The 18,183-nt window shown below is 48.1% G+C and overlaps 2 protein-coding genes across 2 annotated transcripts in view; both read left to right on the top strand.

Annotated features, from left to right (window-relative positions):
- Positions 1-6,372: 6,372 nt before the first annotated feature.
- On the top strand, positions 6,373-11,245 carry LOC135827851 (peptidyl-prolyl cis-trans isomerase NIMA-interacting 1-like). Its single transcript, XM_065340282.1, has 3 exons — positions 6,373-6,722; positions 9,601-9,723; positions 10,162-11,245. The coding sequence occupies exons 1-3, from the start codon at positions 6,494-6,496 to the stop codon at positions 10,257-10,259; spliced, it is 450 nt and encodes a 149-aa protein (XP_065196354.1). The 5' UTR covers positions 6,373-6,493; the 3' UTR covers positions 10,260-11,245.
- Positions 11,246-14,712: 3,467 nt separating this feature from the next.
- Positions 14,713-18,183, top strand: part of LOC135828655 (mucin-2-like) — an 11,536-nt gene continuing 8,065 nt past the window's right edge. The window contains exon 1 of the mRNA XM_065341082.1: positions 14,713-15,841. Coding sequence (XP_065197154.1) covers positions 14,897-15,841 — 945 coding nt within the window. The 5' untranslated portion in view covers positions 14,713-14,896. The remainder of the gene's footprint in view (positions 15,842-18,183) is intronic.

The raw sequence follows: 18,183 nt of genomic DNA, 5'->3' as shown, positions 1-18,183 counted from the left end.
GAGGTCAGACCTTGATCCCTCCCACCATATGCTATTTGTCTGTCTGCCTCTCTCTCACACACAGATGTGCGCGCATACACACAAACACACATGCACACACACACACACATGCACACACAGTGACACAAACATACACATAGCCAACTTCTCTGTGTTTGGTGATCATCATCTGTTTTCTGATGTGCAAGCTCACCTCTGATGCCGATTACTTCCTTGCTTAGACCCGGTCTGCTATTAGACCAGTCTGCTCTCCCTTCACTCGCTTGTAAATCCTACTTGGAGCAGTAAGGTTGTGTCACTGCTCCTACTGATGTCATTGTTGTGAAAGCAATATCATCGCCATTGGTGGTAATTTTCCACCGTGCATGAATCATTAACAATCATCATCTATGTGTCACGGCCTAACCATCCTCGTAACTCCCCTCATTGTGACTAGTGCTGTACCGTTGAAACCTACTTTGCTTCAGTGTATATTCGCTCCAAAGCTCTTGTTTTGTTGCACAGTGATCTGACGCAGTGTGCTATAGCCTATCGGGTAATATGGATAAGATTAGTACAGTCGGCATCGCCTATCGAGTAACCAGGTACATGCATAAGGATACTAGTACATGTATACCGGCTTAATGATATCGGAACACAAATAGCACTATGTGTGCAATATTCCTTTCTAAGCTCACGCTGTGCGGTGCAGATAGGTCATGTGTCGTTGCCAACTTGCCGCATGTGCATGTGCAGCAGGAAGGCACCACATGTCGACTACTACTTATACTGTACAGCATTGTGTGCTTACATGCATTTACGGCCTTGTGGATGCAATTGAGTCTCACATACTTGTACATGAAATATTGCTTGTAGTGCGGCATCAGGTGTTAATACAATGGCTAAATATTTTTCTCGCAATAATGACCGTATTCACCACAAGTGTGTTTATGTCCAGAGCCAACTCAAGTCCTGTATTATTTATGACCATGACAACAATACTTCCGGGCTGAAATTCTTCTATGACAGGCATGAACACTTGCCTTACAATTGTTCGTGATTGTACGAAGTACATATTCGCTGTTGCATCAATTTTGCACCATTTACATTGTAGTGCCACTAGTGGTATCACCTGCATGCGTATTGAGTCAAACAAGGTTACCTCTGTATAATTATGCTTATCGTGGCTATCAAGAGCTTCGATGCAAATTCCCAGCTGACGAATGGTGTCCAGCTTGTGTTCAGCTCAGCTGGCACTCACAACTCATAATAATTGCGTTCGAGACGCCAGATGAGATGTTTCAGCTACAATGTAGACAAAACGTCCGTGTTCAAGAAAGCCGTCACTTCATCTTCTGTCCATCCTCAATAGCACGTTCAAGCAAATACGTCTGAAACACAGTAGCGACAATCCGACAGCGGCGACACGCCGTCTTCTCCGAATGAGCTTCTACCGTTCTAATTCAGATTAACCCAAAAATGTCAAAATAAATAATAGATTTCCACCAAGCTCGCTAGAATCTTGCGAACCGTCAACATGCAGGCATTTCAAGTGTTCGAGCGTGCGTAGATTCTGCTCAGCGGCTCAAGAACATTCGCCAAGCGAAAAAAAGTCGATGAGAAAGATGTAATGGTGGACGAAATTACGAAAATCGGAAGAAGGTATTCGACCCAGTTCGACTATCCTGGACTGGATTGGCAACGTCCAACAAACGGATTCGTATTCTATGGGGTCTCATGAGCTAGTGTGCCAAAGGGCGTTTAGTTGGAGCTTCAGTGCATCACCTTCGCCGAAAGAGGCCCTTTCTGAGATTTGGCCGATGGACTAACTCTCACACAACAAACACTGCGAAAACGGCACGTAGATGAGAAACGTGCTTTGTACAGGGGTCCTCGACTCTCGTTCCGCGTGAATCCCACGTTCCCCGTTATCGGCCATTTTTCGTCACTCACCTTGGCAACAAGCATGTTTACGGCGTGTTTACGTGGTTTTCTACCTAGTCTGGACAGGCCCGTAGGGTTGTTGATTGTTTTGGTGGGCGCTGATAGTAGGATGTGACGGCAGTCTTAGATCCGGAGGAGTGTGCTGTGGATCGTGTCGTTGACGTGGGTACTGTGACATGTGACGTGACCTGAGTGCCTGGGTGACTTTGATATCGCGTAGTGCGACTCGTAGTCGTACTGGGGCGTCCCCGTACGTTGTCCCGATCACGTACCTGTGGCCATGGTGACGACTGTACTGCCGCACTGTACGTCCCGACGCTGTCAGCAGCAGGCGGTGGAACTTACTTCAACCTCTAGTAAGGGGACTCCCTTCTCCTCTGCAGCCTTTATCTCCCGCCCCCGGTCGTCTCTCAGCGCTGCCAACTCGTCACTGATGCTAGCGACAATCCGCATCATCTCATCCAAACGCTCAACGACCCCGGCAGCTGATGAGTGTAGCACACCCACACCAGCCTCGCGAAGTTTCCCAACCACCTCCGCGCGAGCCATATTGTCCAGGCCATCAATGCTATACCGCCGAGGTAAACCTCGCAGTTCCTCGAAAGTGAGAATGGCCAAGTCTACGACGTCACCCAGGCTCATCCTGCACCAGATTACCGCAGACACGGCCGCAGCAAGTCTCGAGAATAGCGTCGTAAAGACAAGCCAGCAGTGTGAACAGAGGCGCGAGCACTCCACTCCAGCGCGTGATCCAGCGCCAGCCCTAGCGCTAAGGATTAGACCAGACAAAGCCTCACATCACTCAGGCAAGAAGGACTTAGGTACAAAGAGAATACTAGTCTATGGAGTATGGTATTAGATACATGCAAGCCTTGTTTGCTTGAAAACATGCTATTTCAATATTTGGTGGAAAACATGTTGTTTAGTTGACCGTATGACTGTTACAACTGAGCCACACTGTGATTGAAAACAGTGCTCCTTACTACTAGTACAAGTTCCACCAATAAACTACTTCAGTACTTGTAAGAATGAAGAAGATTTACGCAGTGCTGACAAGTGACATCCAAGAGCGAGCAAGGAACACACAACTGACAGTACAAAAACAAAAACAAGAACTGACTGTTTTTAAACAACTCCCTGGTATAATGGGATAATGAGGGTCAGAACCAGGGCTATTGAACCAGGGCTATTGAACCAGGGCTATTGAACCAGGGCTATTGGCTAACAGCCTAACACACATACGGTCCAAATGCTCTTGCGTAAAGACCTGGGCTCTGCCAACCGTGGAGGTCGTAGTAAAGAGCACTGTTTTCAAGCACAGTAAATAGCCCTTGGCAGATTTCCAGGCATATTTAGGCATGTTGCAGGAAATAACCTGGTGAATGTCACCCCGTATAAGCCGTGCTGTCATCGTACCAGAGTCGTTGGAATGCAACCGTTGCAAAGTGCAACAACAGTGCAAGGGTACAGTATCAGCATCATTGGTATAATTTGGGCATATTTAATGGGAAGCATAATTCAGCAATTTACCGAGCATAATCCGCCAAGGGCTATTTGTACTGAGTTCACCATGCCATTGGATGTTCTTCCTCTCCGTGGACTAAAAATCTCAGATTTTGAGTTTTATCCACTCTATACATAATTTTATTTTCATTATTCTATTGGTTTGGTGAGACTCCCATGATAGGTATCCATTTACCTTAGGAGAATCCGTAAATAAACAATACAATACAATACCGAATAGATTGGACCGCAGCATAGTATAGCACGATCTTTGGCATATTTCCAACATCATATAATTCATATTGCGTACAGTAAACTTCGCTTGTAAACGACACTCGGCGGGGCATCAAAAAAGTGTCCTTATTCGCGAAGTGTCGTTATACCCGAAGTCTCATTAAGTCTCTTTCCCTCAAACCAGTTAATATCTCATTATAATAATAATAAATATTATGTATTACAGTTGGAAGGGACTTTGCTCTGGGCATGGACATGCTGTCGTTATTCGCGAATTGTCGTTATATCCGCGGTCGTTATTAGCGAAGTTGACTGTACATACTTGTATTCGCTGGTTTGAGGGAATGACGCGAACTGGAAAAGTCTAAAGAAGAAATTGACTGTCACCACCAGGACTCGAAGCAGGGACCCTCGCTTGAGGCCGGCGATGCTCTAACCACTGAGCTATGGTGTAGTCGTCATCCCAGCAGAAACCGTTCAACATTTTCTAGCACAATTACTATGACGGATGACCCAAAGGCAATGGTACCTACATGTAGTTTAATCAAGGGGTGGCCCGGGACCAAACACAGAGCAAAATTACTGAACATTTGGGCATAATGGAAAGCATAGTTCAGCAATTTACCGAGCATAATCCGCCAAGGGCTAAGCACAGTTCGTCCTCCACCTTGTAACATGCTGTCAACCAAACAACAAGAAAATACCGGCACTACGTAGTAGTACTGTACGAAGTAGTGGTTGCGTGTCAAGTAAAGTCGGCGGAATAGCGCGAGCTCCGGTGTGGGGAGCAAACCCTTTCTTAGTAGTACTGTAGCTAGAAAGAAAAGATAAAATCAAGGAGCAGTCCGGATGGAAAAGGAAAGTTAAGGACACAATAGCAAGAAGGTACAAGAGAAGAGCTAGAGAGAAAAGGGAAACCAAGGAGGAGTCCAGGTGGAAAAGGAAAAGGAAAGATTAGAACAGAATCTGTCACGCAATACGGATAATTCCCATCGTGGATATGATAATTGACATCCCTACGCAATAAGTAGGTCGTTAACTATTTTACCGATCATGCCTGCAAAGGACGCAGGCAGAACACACTTTTATTGACTCTTGATGCAGCCAGCCTACAAATCATCCAAGCGCCGCCGGCATTGGTCGAGAAATGATGAGCAGCTGCACTGTACACACTGTAGTGTAGTTTTTTTTCTACAAAATCCACATACCGGTATCTCCAGACACTGGGGTGAATGATGGAGTGTGGTGGTGAGTCATTATGGACTCCAAGATAAGTCTAGGTGCAACAGCTGCTGTCCGGCACGCAAAGCTCCGATTCCCACGCTTGCTGCTTCACTTCAGCCTTCGGTTATAGCCTGGGCCGCGGTCATACATGAAAAGCTTGCACCGCTTTTGCAGAGGTTACCAGCACCATACTACCCACTCACTACTCGACACAAAGTAAGTTTTTATTACAATCAGCAAAATGTGAGAACAACAATGGACAAACTGAAAGAACTCAACGGATTCAAATGTAATCAGGGCTTGTTATGACAGTGACTACTACTGCCAATCATGCAAACCTACATTGTACATGTCTGCTACCAGAGGCAGGGAGTTACTGCCGACCAGCCCGCAGCTTGCATTCGATTGCGAAGGGCATTTGCCTACGGCGATATGATGCCAGCCCTCTCCGCAACAATTCTCGCCAGGGTCTTCAGGAACAGCGAACATTCCCTGCCAACCATCCCGGAGGTGGAGAATACCAGGGGCGTAAATGAACTATGCGGTCGACTGTTGATACGCGCTCTTCATTATTGCCTTTTCTTCCGCATTTTCTCAGCAGGTGTCTCGGGCATGACAACGCCTGGATCGCGGAGGTGATACCGCCACTCACATACCAATCCCTTGGTCAGGACAACATACGCAGCATGTGGCTGAGTGGTGACACGCTCGCCAAGCGCTCAATCGGTGACACCCACTTGTCTATCAGCCCAGCCACATATTCCTCATGGACTACCCATTACTACTATAGTACTACATTACACTGTAGTTCCGAAATTGGGCTGTCTTTTTACTTTGACTCTTACTTCATGGTGTTGTGAATAAAACCGTTCTCAAGTACCGGTACGACTACTTTTATACCGGTACTCGGCGGTAGTACTGAGGAACTATTAGTATTACTTGGAATCCATGATGCATGAATTGATGCCTTGATGGTGGCCCCTCGGCCTCTTGTCAGTCTTGAGTCTTGTATTTTGTAGCCTGGCTCCGATGCCACCTCCACCAGTGACTGTGTCCAGCTAGCGACTGCCGGGAATCAGGATCAGGAGTTGTGCTGAGCCTTGGAAACAAACCCCAGGCCGCATGAGACGGTTTTCACAACTTCCTGACAAACACCAAGGCAAGGTTGGCAAGCATGGCCGGAATAAATGATTGGCGAAGCCTTGTACATGTACTGTACTTGAAGAAGGAGATAAGACGGTATGTGCGTGACCCCGCGGAACACACACTTGAACCGTCTCGAGATGGAGTCTCCACCGGAAAGGCCCAAACCAGGGATGCCCGGGAACCCTTTTTATTTTACACTACTCCCGGGCCTCGGCGCGGCGCGGCCCTGCAGCCTGGCCCAAAGTGCATGATGTCGTCACAGTTTCCTTGGTGATGAGCCAGGATTATTTTCGTGTTTTTGCACGAAACTTTGAAAAGAAGAAAATACAGCAAAATCAAGGAGCGGAGTCGAGTGAAAAGATAGCTACTCATTGTTGTGTCAATCAGCAATCTCCAACCTCTTCCTTTCAGCCTTTTTTTGTGAAGTTTGAGCCTATCCTCTCCTATTTGTCTTCATCGCAAGATGTCTTTGCCAAGTGGTTGGGTTGAGAAGGTGTCCCGTGAAACGGGCAAGACCTATTTCCTGAACACGCTCACCAATGCCAGCCAATGGGACAAACCTGAGGAAGACGCCAAGGATGGAGTTCGTGCGTCTCACCTTCTCGTAAAGCACGTCGAGTCCAGGAGGCCATCGTCATGGAGAGAGGAGACGATCACGCGGACGAAAGACCAAGCCCTGGAAATTTTGAAAGGTTCGCAGACTTCCTTGATCTCAATTATTTTGACGCTTTGTACCAGTAATATCGTATTAATTTCAAGAAAAAGAAAATTATGTAACTTCTCAGATTTGGCGGCGCGAGTACTGTACATGAACTATGCATTGTACCAAGAGTACATACCCCCCCCCCCCCCCAGAATGTGCAACGCCGATCCAGCTCTGCATAGGGTTTTGGTCGAGCGGAATCGGATCTTCTGATGTCATGCGTACAATCCACACCACCGCAAGCCCGTTCTCGAGGCAGGGCACCGTTGTTTTTGATCCGAGTGTACCCGCGACTCCCCGGGTTCCCCTCAGATGTGTACGGTATTATGACGCAAAGATCCGATTACGCTCGACCAAGACCCTATGCAGAGCTGGATCAGGCGTTGCACACTCTGGGGGGTCATGTACTCTTGATTGTACATGCATTTACAATGAGCACGTGATGCTCTGTTCACGTGATGGCAAGTGGAATCCGACCCCATGAACATATCAGCCCCGAGCTTGGACAGGGCTAGCATTGAGAACACCCGGGCTGGCGGGGGCAGCGAGCGTGGCTCTCTGCTTGATGCACGAGGTCGTATTTTACTTGGCCGCGTCTGGTCCTGTGGACGGAAAGTAGGATATCAGTGTAGGTATGCTGGCTGATGAGCTGCTGGCCATGCGCAAGACTGTCTTTATCCACTCATTTACACACGCACACCGCGCAGCCAGCCTTGCTCGATGTATCCGAAATGTGTCACTCATCGTTTGGGCACGACGCCATGGCGCTCCGTGCATCTGCAATGCTATACACGTACGGTAGAGCTGCACGACAAAAAACGTGGAGCCCAAGAATGCCCATCCTGAAATACTGAGAACACCACAGTCTGAAGTTCAGAACGTCGGTCTTGGTGTTTTGGTAGCTTTTGTGCATACAATATAAATGTATGTAGTAGCGTGTGCATACGATCCAGTACAAATTGTTCCTAAGAACGTGCTATATGAACGCAGCCAAGTCGCTCAAAGATAAGACCTCTTGGAAATGACGTTCTCAGGGGCACGACTCTACTGTACACGTAAACGGTTCTAGTGCGTCGGCAAGAGTACATAACCCCCAAGAGTGTGCAACGCCTGATCCAGCTCTGCATAGGGTCTTGGTCGAGCGGAATCGGATCTTCGCGTCATAATACCGTGCACATCTGAGGGGAGCCCGGGGAGTCGCGGGTACTCTCGGATCAAAACAATGGTGCCCTGCCTCGAGACCGACCTTGTGGTGGTGTGGAGTGTACGCATGACATCAGAAGATCCGATTACGCTCGGCCAAGACCTTATGCAGAGCTGGATCAGGTGTTGCACACTCGGGGGGGGGGGGGTATGTACTCTTGGCGTCGGGTGTTGTACCGACGACCAGCGCCGTGCTTCATGGCCCACACGGGCGTAGGCCGGGGTGCATCTGAAGACCACAAGTGGTTCCCAGCAATCTACTCATAGACCCTGCATGCTGAGTATATCAGCACTGCACAAAAGTAGACTGTTTGTGGCGAAAGTCGTGGAATCACTTGATTCGTGGCGATGCCAATTAAGCAGTCGCCCTACACCATTGACCCACTAGTATTACACATGGTTGAGGCACACACAGTGCATTAGGGCCTGGTCAGACTGCGGCAAAATCGAAATAATCCTAGGATTATAATCCGAATCTCCATAGTAACTTGCCGCCAGAGCGGCAAAAGCGAGAGTTGACGCTCCAAAAAAAAAGCAAGAACGGACCACGCTTTTCCGCTCCAAACAGGATTTGACGCTGATACGCCATTGACGCTGATAATTACTGATTTTTTCATCTCGATATCGAGGAGCTAATTGGCCACGGACAACAACAAAACTGATAAGGATGGTTGCAAGGATTGCACTGACGGTGTTGGCGATCCCCAAGGTGAAGGAATTTGACGTCGTTCGTGGAGATTACCACTTGACGCTCGAAATGAAGTTTGAATTTTCACTCTCCCCACATGTGTAGTGTGATCGCGATTCAAATTCTGGGCGCTGTTCTGTTTTCGTCAGGCAACCAAAATTTGCCGCAGTCTGACCAGGCCCTTAGCTAGGTCTAAGGATGATGTGTGGCATTCGCATCTTGACTTAGACGTTGTTGCATGTCTTTGTTAGGTGATTGATACAGGCAAGTTGGAGCCAGTTCGATTGCCAGTCTCTCCGCTTTTCATTTGATACCGGTGTTCGTGTACGCGTGCGTGCATAGACATGTGTGTGTGTACGTGTATGTGTGTGTGTGTGTGTGTGTATGTGTGAATGTATCCACGCAAATGTGTTGAAAAATGCCGAACATAAGTATGCAATGATTTTGTTGATGCCATCTTCAGTAGGTCCGTCAAATAGTAGTGGTGCTGATGTCTGCAAGCGTCGTCTGGTCAAAAGAAAAAGTTACCACTACTTGCGCTGCTCTTGCCTGCACAGCGTAAAAAGATAATCTATTTTGATGCGGCGCTGTATCAATCAGAATCACCCACCTATCGCTCTCGAAATCCACTCGAACTCTTGCTAGACCTTTCAGGTACTGGCAAACTAACTTGCTAACCAAAATTGGGATGAAATGGGCTGCCAAGTAAGCATTGGCGACATATAAACAAAGCTGAAAGATAAGCGACAATATCGCTGACGCGGACCAAGTATAAGTATGCAATAGCTACGAAAAGCTGGGTAGACTTGGCTAAAATAAACGCTAGCCACTTCTTCAGCCTTGTGAGCTGTTGAATAATGCTGTCCTGGCAGGTTGCGATGCCTAACATACAACTAGTGATAATTATAGCATTACCTTAATTTGATAATGAGCTTGTTCTACAACTCGTGTATGTTTGTACATCTCTCGTGCTCAGGGTACCGTGCGCGTATCGAGAGCGGTGATATCAAGTTTGCCGACCTGGCGTCAACAGAGAGCGACTGCAGCAGTGCCAAGCGTGGCGGCGACTTGGGATTCTTTGGACGCGGGGCCATGCAGAGTAAGATACGGCTGCATTGCGTCGAGTGGAGCTTCTCCCTGGTGGTGCATGTGTGTGTGTGTGTGTGTATGTGCGTGCGTGTGTGTGTGTGTGTGCGTGTGTGTGTATGTGCGTGTGTGTGTGTGAGGGGGGGCATGTTTGGCTGCACATGTACAACCAGCTACGGCGTGTACGGTGTGATGATGGCATGTAGGCTTGAAGATGATGTCATGCACACTATGATGAGGTCATGTGCTCTCTTAGGTAATGTGCCCAATGTCCTATAGTACATGTTGTTGCTGGCAAACGTTATCGCAAACACCAATGTCTAGTGCTCTGGTGGCAGCGTCGCACCCCGTCACCCCTATTACCACACACACCCTCTGTTTGCCGGGATGCTTTTCTACTGCTTGCTGTCTCTCACTGCTGTTTCCTACCATGATCTTGTGTCACCTGCAGAGCCTTTCGAGGAGGCCACGTACCGCCTGCGTGTTGGTCAGCTGAGCGAACCGGTCTTCACCGACTCTGGCATCCACATTATTCTGAGAACCGGCTGAGCTGTGTGGGCTGGCGCCCCCCGAGGTACTGACTGATTTCGACCGATGTGAATGCTGAATTGAGAACATGTGCGCACCTGTCCTGCCATGCGCTCGGTGTATTGGAATGGTGTTGTGTGATGTGAACTACCCCGAGAGCTGCTACCATTACAGAGTGTGCTGTGGCAACGTACCTACCTACCCCACTCTTCATAGACATTTTTCTGCTACATGCACGCTTACATGCACACTTGCTGGCCTACCGGAATGCACATGTGATTTCATTTTTGTTTTTTTTGTTTTGTTTTTTTTCTAGGCTCATAACGATGTTTTTTGTTTGATTTTGTTTTCCGACAGCAGACAACTGCAGTGTGGACTAGCTTGCATGTCCCGGATATGGTCATGCAATTACATGTGTCTGTTTTTACTACTGCACTGTCCAGGTGAGACTAACATTGTGTGGCAAGTGCGCTGGTTGAAGAATGGCGCTTTCTTTTTTTCCCTAGTTTGCAGCACTATTGGTTTCCTGTGCCATTTTTCGTGTATGCATGATTGGTTGAGCTTTTGTCTGCTTCTGCGCGCGCGTGTGTGTGTGTGTGTTTGGGTGTGTGTCTGTGTGTGTCTGGGTGTGTGTGTGTGTCTATGTGTGTCTGGGTGTGTGTGTGTGTGTGTTGGGGTTACCTTGCCCTTTGGCTTTGTGTATGGGTCGCGTGTCACTCATGCGTCGGTTCTGCCATTCCGCTGTCATCTGTGTGCCTATGCGTGTGCATTCTTAGAAAGTCTGCATTTTGGCAATCTCCTTCCAGTGCTTATGCAGCGCCATTTGCTATTCCTGTGCCTCGCCATCTGCTCTTGACTATGCTCACATCGTATATACTTCTGCTTTGTGAGTCTGGCGCTATTTTTTTCTGGCTTTCTTCCATCTGCATCTTGCATGCGCAGACGAGCCCAGTCGCACTGCGGGCGCATGCACCCTGGTTTCGTTTGTGAACGTCGAGATACCATGGCTCCTGTGTGCGGGTGTGTGTGTGTGTGTGTTGTGTCACGCCATCTACTCTGGTGTATGTGTAGATAGTTTAGACAGGCGTGCATGCGAGTGCGTTAAGTAGCATAGTGATTGTGGCGTGGACCTTGTGGGACCCATCTGCAGGAATATGTTCTGTGGATGCACTGGTCCACGATAATACTTGTACTCGTAGATCTCTACGTTCTGAGTTAGATGACCGAGCACTGGTCCGCTATGCCGTTGACCGTATTCCGCTGGACACTGTACCACTTGCTGGGCATGCAATGTTGAGTTTCCCATCGCCTTTGGGAACGTGAGAAGACCTGGTCATTCAGGTGCGTGGCTCGTATGTGCCGTGTGCAGGGCGAGGGTGCTGGGAATTTGGAGCCAGTGCCCGCTCGGGATGCTAACCAACTGCCATCTCTTTATTTAACTGCATGATGTAGCTTGACTGCTGGGTGCATTGCTAGCATGGTTTGAAATCTTTTATTCTCACGATGCCCTGTGGCCACTAAGAGATGGTTGGTCGGTTGGTTGGTTGTTTTGATTTGAGTTCGCAAACTGAGCAGCGGACTGTATAGAGTGGTGGTAGACCAAATGACAAGTAAGTGAATTGTGTAGTACTGTCTGTGACAGTGGCACTAGTACATGTACCGGAAGTACATGTATGTTCTGGTACTCAAATCTGTGGACAGCAACTGTTTCGCTCTGTAAGAGCTCCTCAGCACAGCTCAGAGGAACGAAGCGCAGCTCTTCGCAATGAAATACGTTTCCGTGAAGCAAAGCATTTTTATAAAGAGCTGCAGACCCTGCCAAGAGTGCTCGAAATGCTCCAAGAGCAGTGAGCGGAGATGTTCTGGTATGTGTTCTTGCTTGTTTGACCGAAAGCCAGCCTATCCCTCTGGTGCATACTTGTACTGTAGAGACCGAGTGGCAGTCTAGGCACTCGTTATTGGCATGCTGATCGGACAACTGAGAATTAAACCTGTAACCATGGTATCGAGGTCACTGGTGTGTCACTTGTGCTGGATCAGGTCATGAGCTTTCGGCCAATGGCCTGCACCGCCCGCGCAGTACCGCTTTTGCCAGAGTATAATTAATAAATTTTGAATAGGGCAATCCCATAATAGTCTCGGTGGGGTGTCTGGTTTCAAACCCCTGGTATGCCTACTTATCATGTGTAGCGTATCTGCCTGTATAGAGAATCTTCATTGGAAAGGCTTTCTGTCTGAAGCCTTTCCAAACTGGTGCTCGATGTTCCAGTTTTGTGGCACGAGAATGGCACGAGAATTAGTGTACCACTGAGTGTACCGCTATACACGTGGTCAACACGTTGTTGATACTTTGTTGACACGTGACCGCGTCACCGGTCTGCTTTGTGCCAATACTGGCAATAGTGAGGTATATACTATCAAGAGCACATAAACCGGTTTATGTGCTCTTGATAGTATATTACTAACAGTAACACAATAATAGAACAGCTGACAGGAACGCTTTACTAAACTATGATGCACGCAGCGCCGCTCTTGTACATATTCACGGTATCATATTTTTTTCTCTTTCCGCCTTGTACATGCCGCGCTTCCTTTCTCTTCTCTCTTTTTTCTTGTTTTATCGTGATTCGCTCCTCCCGACCTCACCACTAGTCGCTGGCGGCGGAGTAGACCCAGGTGCTCGAAGTCCGTACATGGTATCCTAAGTTCGTACGCCCATAATTTCATGTTCTGTTATTGTATTCGACTCAAATATTTTATGGAGGGGACAGTGTGGTATGTTCTCCTCGCGTACCAATTTTCAGGGATCTACGATAAGCAGAAGTCCCATACCACGCGAGTGGGTTTTCGAGTGCCCATACGAAATACAAATTGGGTTACATTTCATGCGAAAATCAACTTTGCCAAGACCGATTTCGAACGGACACAGCGTCAAACAGACCTTCACTCAATCATCAAGAGCCAGCTTAGAGCTGACAATGGCCAGAGGAGAAGAATTTACAGAGAACCACCAATTCTTGCAGAAAGGTTGACACTCCTGGCATCTCCACCACTGTTTTCCCGCGGTTTTCACAGCGCAGCTGCTTCTTCTCTGAGCCGACTAAAACAGCTTGCAGTTCGGCAACAAACTACGCTTTTGCAAGAAATACTGGTGGAGGCACATGCCAAACATATCCCTTCGGTGCTTTCGTCGTAACCGAGGGATTGCAAGTTAGCAATTAGCAGAAATATGTGTGTATTTCGAGTCACCTCTGATCAGTACGGACTTAGAGTACCCTCCGCGACACAAAAATTTGATATGAAAAATCAGCGAACTCCAGAGAAACAGATCGGATCGAAAGATGGCCTGGTTCAATCGAGCCTGGCCTCAGAACAAACTTGGACAAGATACCTTCCATCCACGAGCAGGATTCTGGCAAGTGATCATTGCTAGTGTGAGTTTCAGCTCGACAAACACACACTGTAAAAGTGTACGGACTTCGAGTACCTGGGTCTACTAGCGCGCGGCCTGACTCCTATTACATGTACGTCACTTCATACATACAAGCATGCGCAAGAAAATAAATCACTCTCTTTGGCCTTTAATTTAAAGGGGAAGTGCATCGATTTTTCAAGTAGGGCTCAGATGAAAGACAATTGGATATCGGTTCCGATGGTATATCTCTCGCTTGCGTACGGCAAGGGAAACTTGCCATATCGCCAATTTCCTGATCCCGTTTCCATGGCGACTACAGGTGATGACGCACATTCTGCTTAGCTCCGTGAGAGAGAAGGTCGATCACTGCAGTTTTTCATCTGAGCCCTACTTGAAAAATCGATGCACTTCCCCTTTAAACTTTAAGCTTTGTTGTCCGGTAACGGGCTGGCCAAAGTAGCCGTCGTCTAGGGCCCAACTCGTGACGTGAAATCCTAAAGAATGTTACATGTACCAGTAAAATTTAATAATTCTACAGGCAATTTTTAAAATTACATGATTGTATACCCTTCATGTACATGGTGGTGTGGCTGAGGGAAAGTTGCTACCACTTACCAGCAGTAAAATACTGTTGCGCCAGTCTTTGCTTGAGTACGTCACGGCGTCACGGTTCTATAAAGATTGATTGATTTTAACCAGGGAGTCGTAAAATCGTATTTTGTCGTATTTTACGACTCCCTGATTTTAACATCACGACAATGCATGAATCGAATGCTAGCTTGCAACAGGACAAAATTTATACTTTACTGGCTTCCGGAATTCCGTGAGTTTTATAATTTTTATGACTGCACAACCTCACCACGGACGAGGAAAGTTGGCCTTGTAAACCTGGCACCTTTGCCATAAAGTCCAGTTTCTGTTGGATTTGGCGCGAATGTTTCCTCAAACTGAGTAGAAATCTATCGGTTGCCAAGATACCGATGAAAAATGGCCGCGAAGATTTTTCGTACAGATTCAGAATGACAGATTTGATTTTGAATGTGACAAAGAGAGTTTTTCGTCTTGTCGGCCCCATCCCGAATGTTTCTTGCTGTTCGAGCAATGATGGGGAAATGGAGTAGTTATCTCTGGCAGCTATCTACAAGCAGGCAGTTTTGAACGGCCGTCCTTGACCTATGATGAGGGCAGAGGGCCATTTGTTGAAGCTCGTACCCCACTGATGTGAGAGTGTGTGTTCGGGGGAATGTCCCGCCACAGCATATCCACCCCTGGAGGACTCAGCAGGCCCTCGAGTAGCTTGGACGTTCGCAATTTGTCAGCTGCTGATGTTGCTGCTGAGCTTCGTTCCGTGATTGATTTGCGACGGAAAAATGACGAACTCACTGGCGAACTGGGAGAAGTACGTTCGCATCTCGACGCTGAAAAGCGCCGTGTCCGCGATGCTGCGAGAGAGCGCGCTAGTGCTCAGAAGGCGCTTCGAGATCAGCTCGAGCGTGAGAGAGAGCATCTTGTCGAGGTCACAACGCAGCGCGTGCGGAAAGAATGCAGAGACAAGTTCGACCGGGGAAGAGAAAAGGAGAAGGGTCGGGAGGACGATTCAGTGGGGCGTCTGTTGAAGCGAAAAGACGAGGAGCTGCGCTCGCAGCGAGCTGCGTTCAACCGCGAACGAGACGACTGTGTGCGCAGAGCTGTACAGGAATGCGAGGAGCGGGTGCGCGAGAGCGTGGAGCAGCAGGCGGCCCAGGAGCGAGTAAAACTAATGACTGAGATGTGGGCACTGCGCGAGCAGAAAATGCGCACCGAGCAGATGCTGGAGGTGCGCATCGAGGCGGAGCACGAGCGCGTTGGTGATTTACGGCGACGAGAAGAGGAACATGAGCGCGAGGTTGAGGAGCTGATGCGAAAGTCGCGATCGGAGAGCGTTCGCGACGTGCAGAAGATCCGCCTCGCCGAGCGTATTGTCCAGAGCAAGGACGACGACATTGCCTACTTCCAGCAGGCGGTGGAGCGCCTGACGCTCGACAACAGCAAGCTGACGGACGAGGTGACACGTCTCCGCGTTGCCGAGGCGACCGACAGGAAGGTTGCCAGGGCGGTGGAGCTGTCGCCGAAATGGCGCCGGCGATCGGACACTCCGTCGGTGCACGGCTCGACGACGAGTCTAAATGAGTTCTCACCGTCGTCACAGGTGAGTGTATATACAGTACAACATGCAGTGAGTAGCGTATTTTCCGGAGTATAAACCGCACTTTGAACACTCAAGATGAACCCGAAAAGAGGATCAAATTAACGGTGATAAACAGGGTAGAGATGTCTTTGTTTCGTGGCAAAGAAATGGGAGAGGGGGGGGGGGGGGGGGTGCGGCTTATACTCCGGAAAATACCGTATGATGAGTTTAACCAGTATAACGCACATTGAGTATGTTGAGTCTGTGGGTTGTATACTGTCGCAGACATGATGCGTGTGGATCAGTGGCTAATGGTCCAGTGAGCCAGCAGGGATCTTCAAAGACTAGTTTCACGTATCCGCAAGGGTCATGTGGCTGATGCGTGCAAAGTTCCCGCTATGGACTTATGCTGACGTGCGGTGTTTCGCATCTACTACGGGTTCTCTCGGTGAAATCCGACCCGAAGTGCAAAGCTGGCGCCCTGGACACGTTCCGATTACATCATTGTAGTTGTACATGTGTACGTCCAACCGTATTCGTGCCACTTCCAGGGCGTCAATGGCGTGCAAGTTGAGGGCGCCAAATATGTACGCTGGGTCGGATTTCACCGAGCGCAACAGCACATGTACCCGGGATCTTCGTTCTTGTATTGACCGCTGGAGGACTGTGGGAATGCTGACAAGTCGAGTGGCCCAGCTCTAGTGCCCCTGCTGCCTGGGCACATTGTGCAGCTTACACATCGCAGGTTGTATTTGACACTACACGTGCGTGGAGAGCGGACCTCTGCAAATTTCTACCGCCTCTTCACTCTGAGTCTGTTGACGTTGTGGTGCTTCATGTGTACGAGCACAGTATACAACTTTCTAGGGAGCTCTAAACACACGTCCCTCGGTCTTTTGTGTAGAATTGATCCCACATACGGCGTTGGTATGCAATGGGTATACACTTCAGGGCTCGTCCATAATTTTAAAAAAATTGTTCGTGGGTGGGTCGAAGAGCGTTTCTTTTAATATTCATAGCTGAAACCTCAACCTCAATCCATTCTAGCTGTCAAGTCGAGATATTATTCGTTCCGCGGGTGGTTGTGGAAGGGTCATAATTGCGTGACCAGCTTTCATTGGTAGTTCTATTTGAGGCAAAGAACCAGTGCAAATGATTTATACTGATGCACGAAATCCTATACTCAGAGCAGTTGTTTTATTTTTATTTTTAAACAGAAGATATACAAGAACCAGTGCACCTGCCCGTCACGTTGCTGGCTACATTGCGCTGGAGACGTGCTTACACGTTCAAACGTGGCTCTGATCGGGTCGGGCGCGCGGGTGTTGTCTTCTTGTTGAGGAAGTAGTCTGGGTACTGAAAGTTTCAAACCCTTGCCGATAGCAAATGCGTGGACTGAGCCACTGTCTTCGACACGTGCTTGGCTGACGCGGCTGCAGGAATGTAAATAATAACTGAAACTAATCACATGTTTTAAAAATAGCGATGCTTGCAAAATTCTTTGATGCCATCTTCAATAGGTCCGTCAAATAGTAGTAATAGGTTTTTCATTTGACCCGACGAGACCACACGACGCTTGCAGATCACAGCACGGACAGTTCACCAGCCACACTCCACGAAAGCAAGTAGTAGTACTCCTGACAAGTCTTGTTTCGTTCCATAGAGATATAACGGGGAACTCATCAGAGGAGAAGCAGTTGTTGAATTAAGGGGTTTAGCTGAATAATGCTATTTTATAGAGACGATACCGGCGCAAGGTGTAAACACTCAACTAACTCACATATTATGTGACATATCAACACAAAAGGAATAGTGCAGAATGGAGGTGTTCTGAACCCTACCAGACACAACTATCACAGTTGCTAAATCAATCACAATGAGAAGGAGAGGTACACAGGAATAGGTTGCGCTAGTTTACACGTCACAAAGAGTACTGAGGTGGTGACAAAGAAGGGTAAAAAGTAGACGCCAAGTGAAAGCCAACAAATCATCACGAACGTCTAACGTCACACCTGAAGGTTGCTAACTACACAAGACAAATACTTCACGAACCTCGAAAATTGAAAATTCAGTCGAAGGTAGGTGAAAGGAAGGCTGCTGGGGTGTGACATAGGCGAGAACTGTGGGTTGCTGACTTAGCACCTGTGATAGTTATGTTGGTATCTACTTTTTATCTTTCTTTGTCACCACCTCAGTACTCTATGTGACGTGTAAACTAGCGCAACCTATTCCTGTGTACCTCTCCTTCTCATTGTGATTGACTTAGCACCTGTGATAGTTATCGTATATTCTCTATTATAAGCACAGGTCTCCATTACTAGCACAGTCTCTAATACTAGCACACTGTGAGCACCTTTCGAAAC

Source organism: Sycon ciliatum, chromosome 12, assembly GCF_964019385.1.
Source record: "Sycon ciliatum chromosome 12, ocSycCili1.1, whole genome shotgun sequence".
Lineage (NCBI taxonomy): Eukaryota > Metazoa > Porifera > Calcarea > Leucosolenida > Sycettidae > Sycon > Sycon ciliatum.
Note: the sequence above shows the minus strand (reverse complement) of the source record. Positions and strands in the feature narration are given on the sequence as shown.

Bases quoted from the DNA above. Each gene is read 5' to 3' on its own strand.
- LOC135827851 (XM_065340282.1), top strand. From the start codon at position 6,494: ATGTCTTTGCCAAGTGGTTGGGTTGAGAAGGTGTCCCGTGAAACGGGC. The intron at 6,723-9,600 runs GTTCGCAGACTT...TCTCGTGCTCAG, and splicing joins AGCCCTGGAAATTTTGAAAG to GGTACCGTGCGCGTATCGAG. The intron at 9,724-10,161 runs GTAAGATACGGC...TGTCACCTGCAG, and splicing joins TGGACGCGGGGCCATGCAGA to AGCCTTTCGAGGAGGCCACG.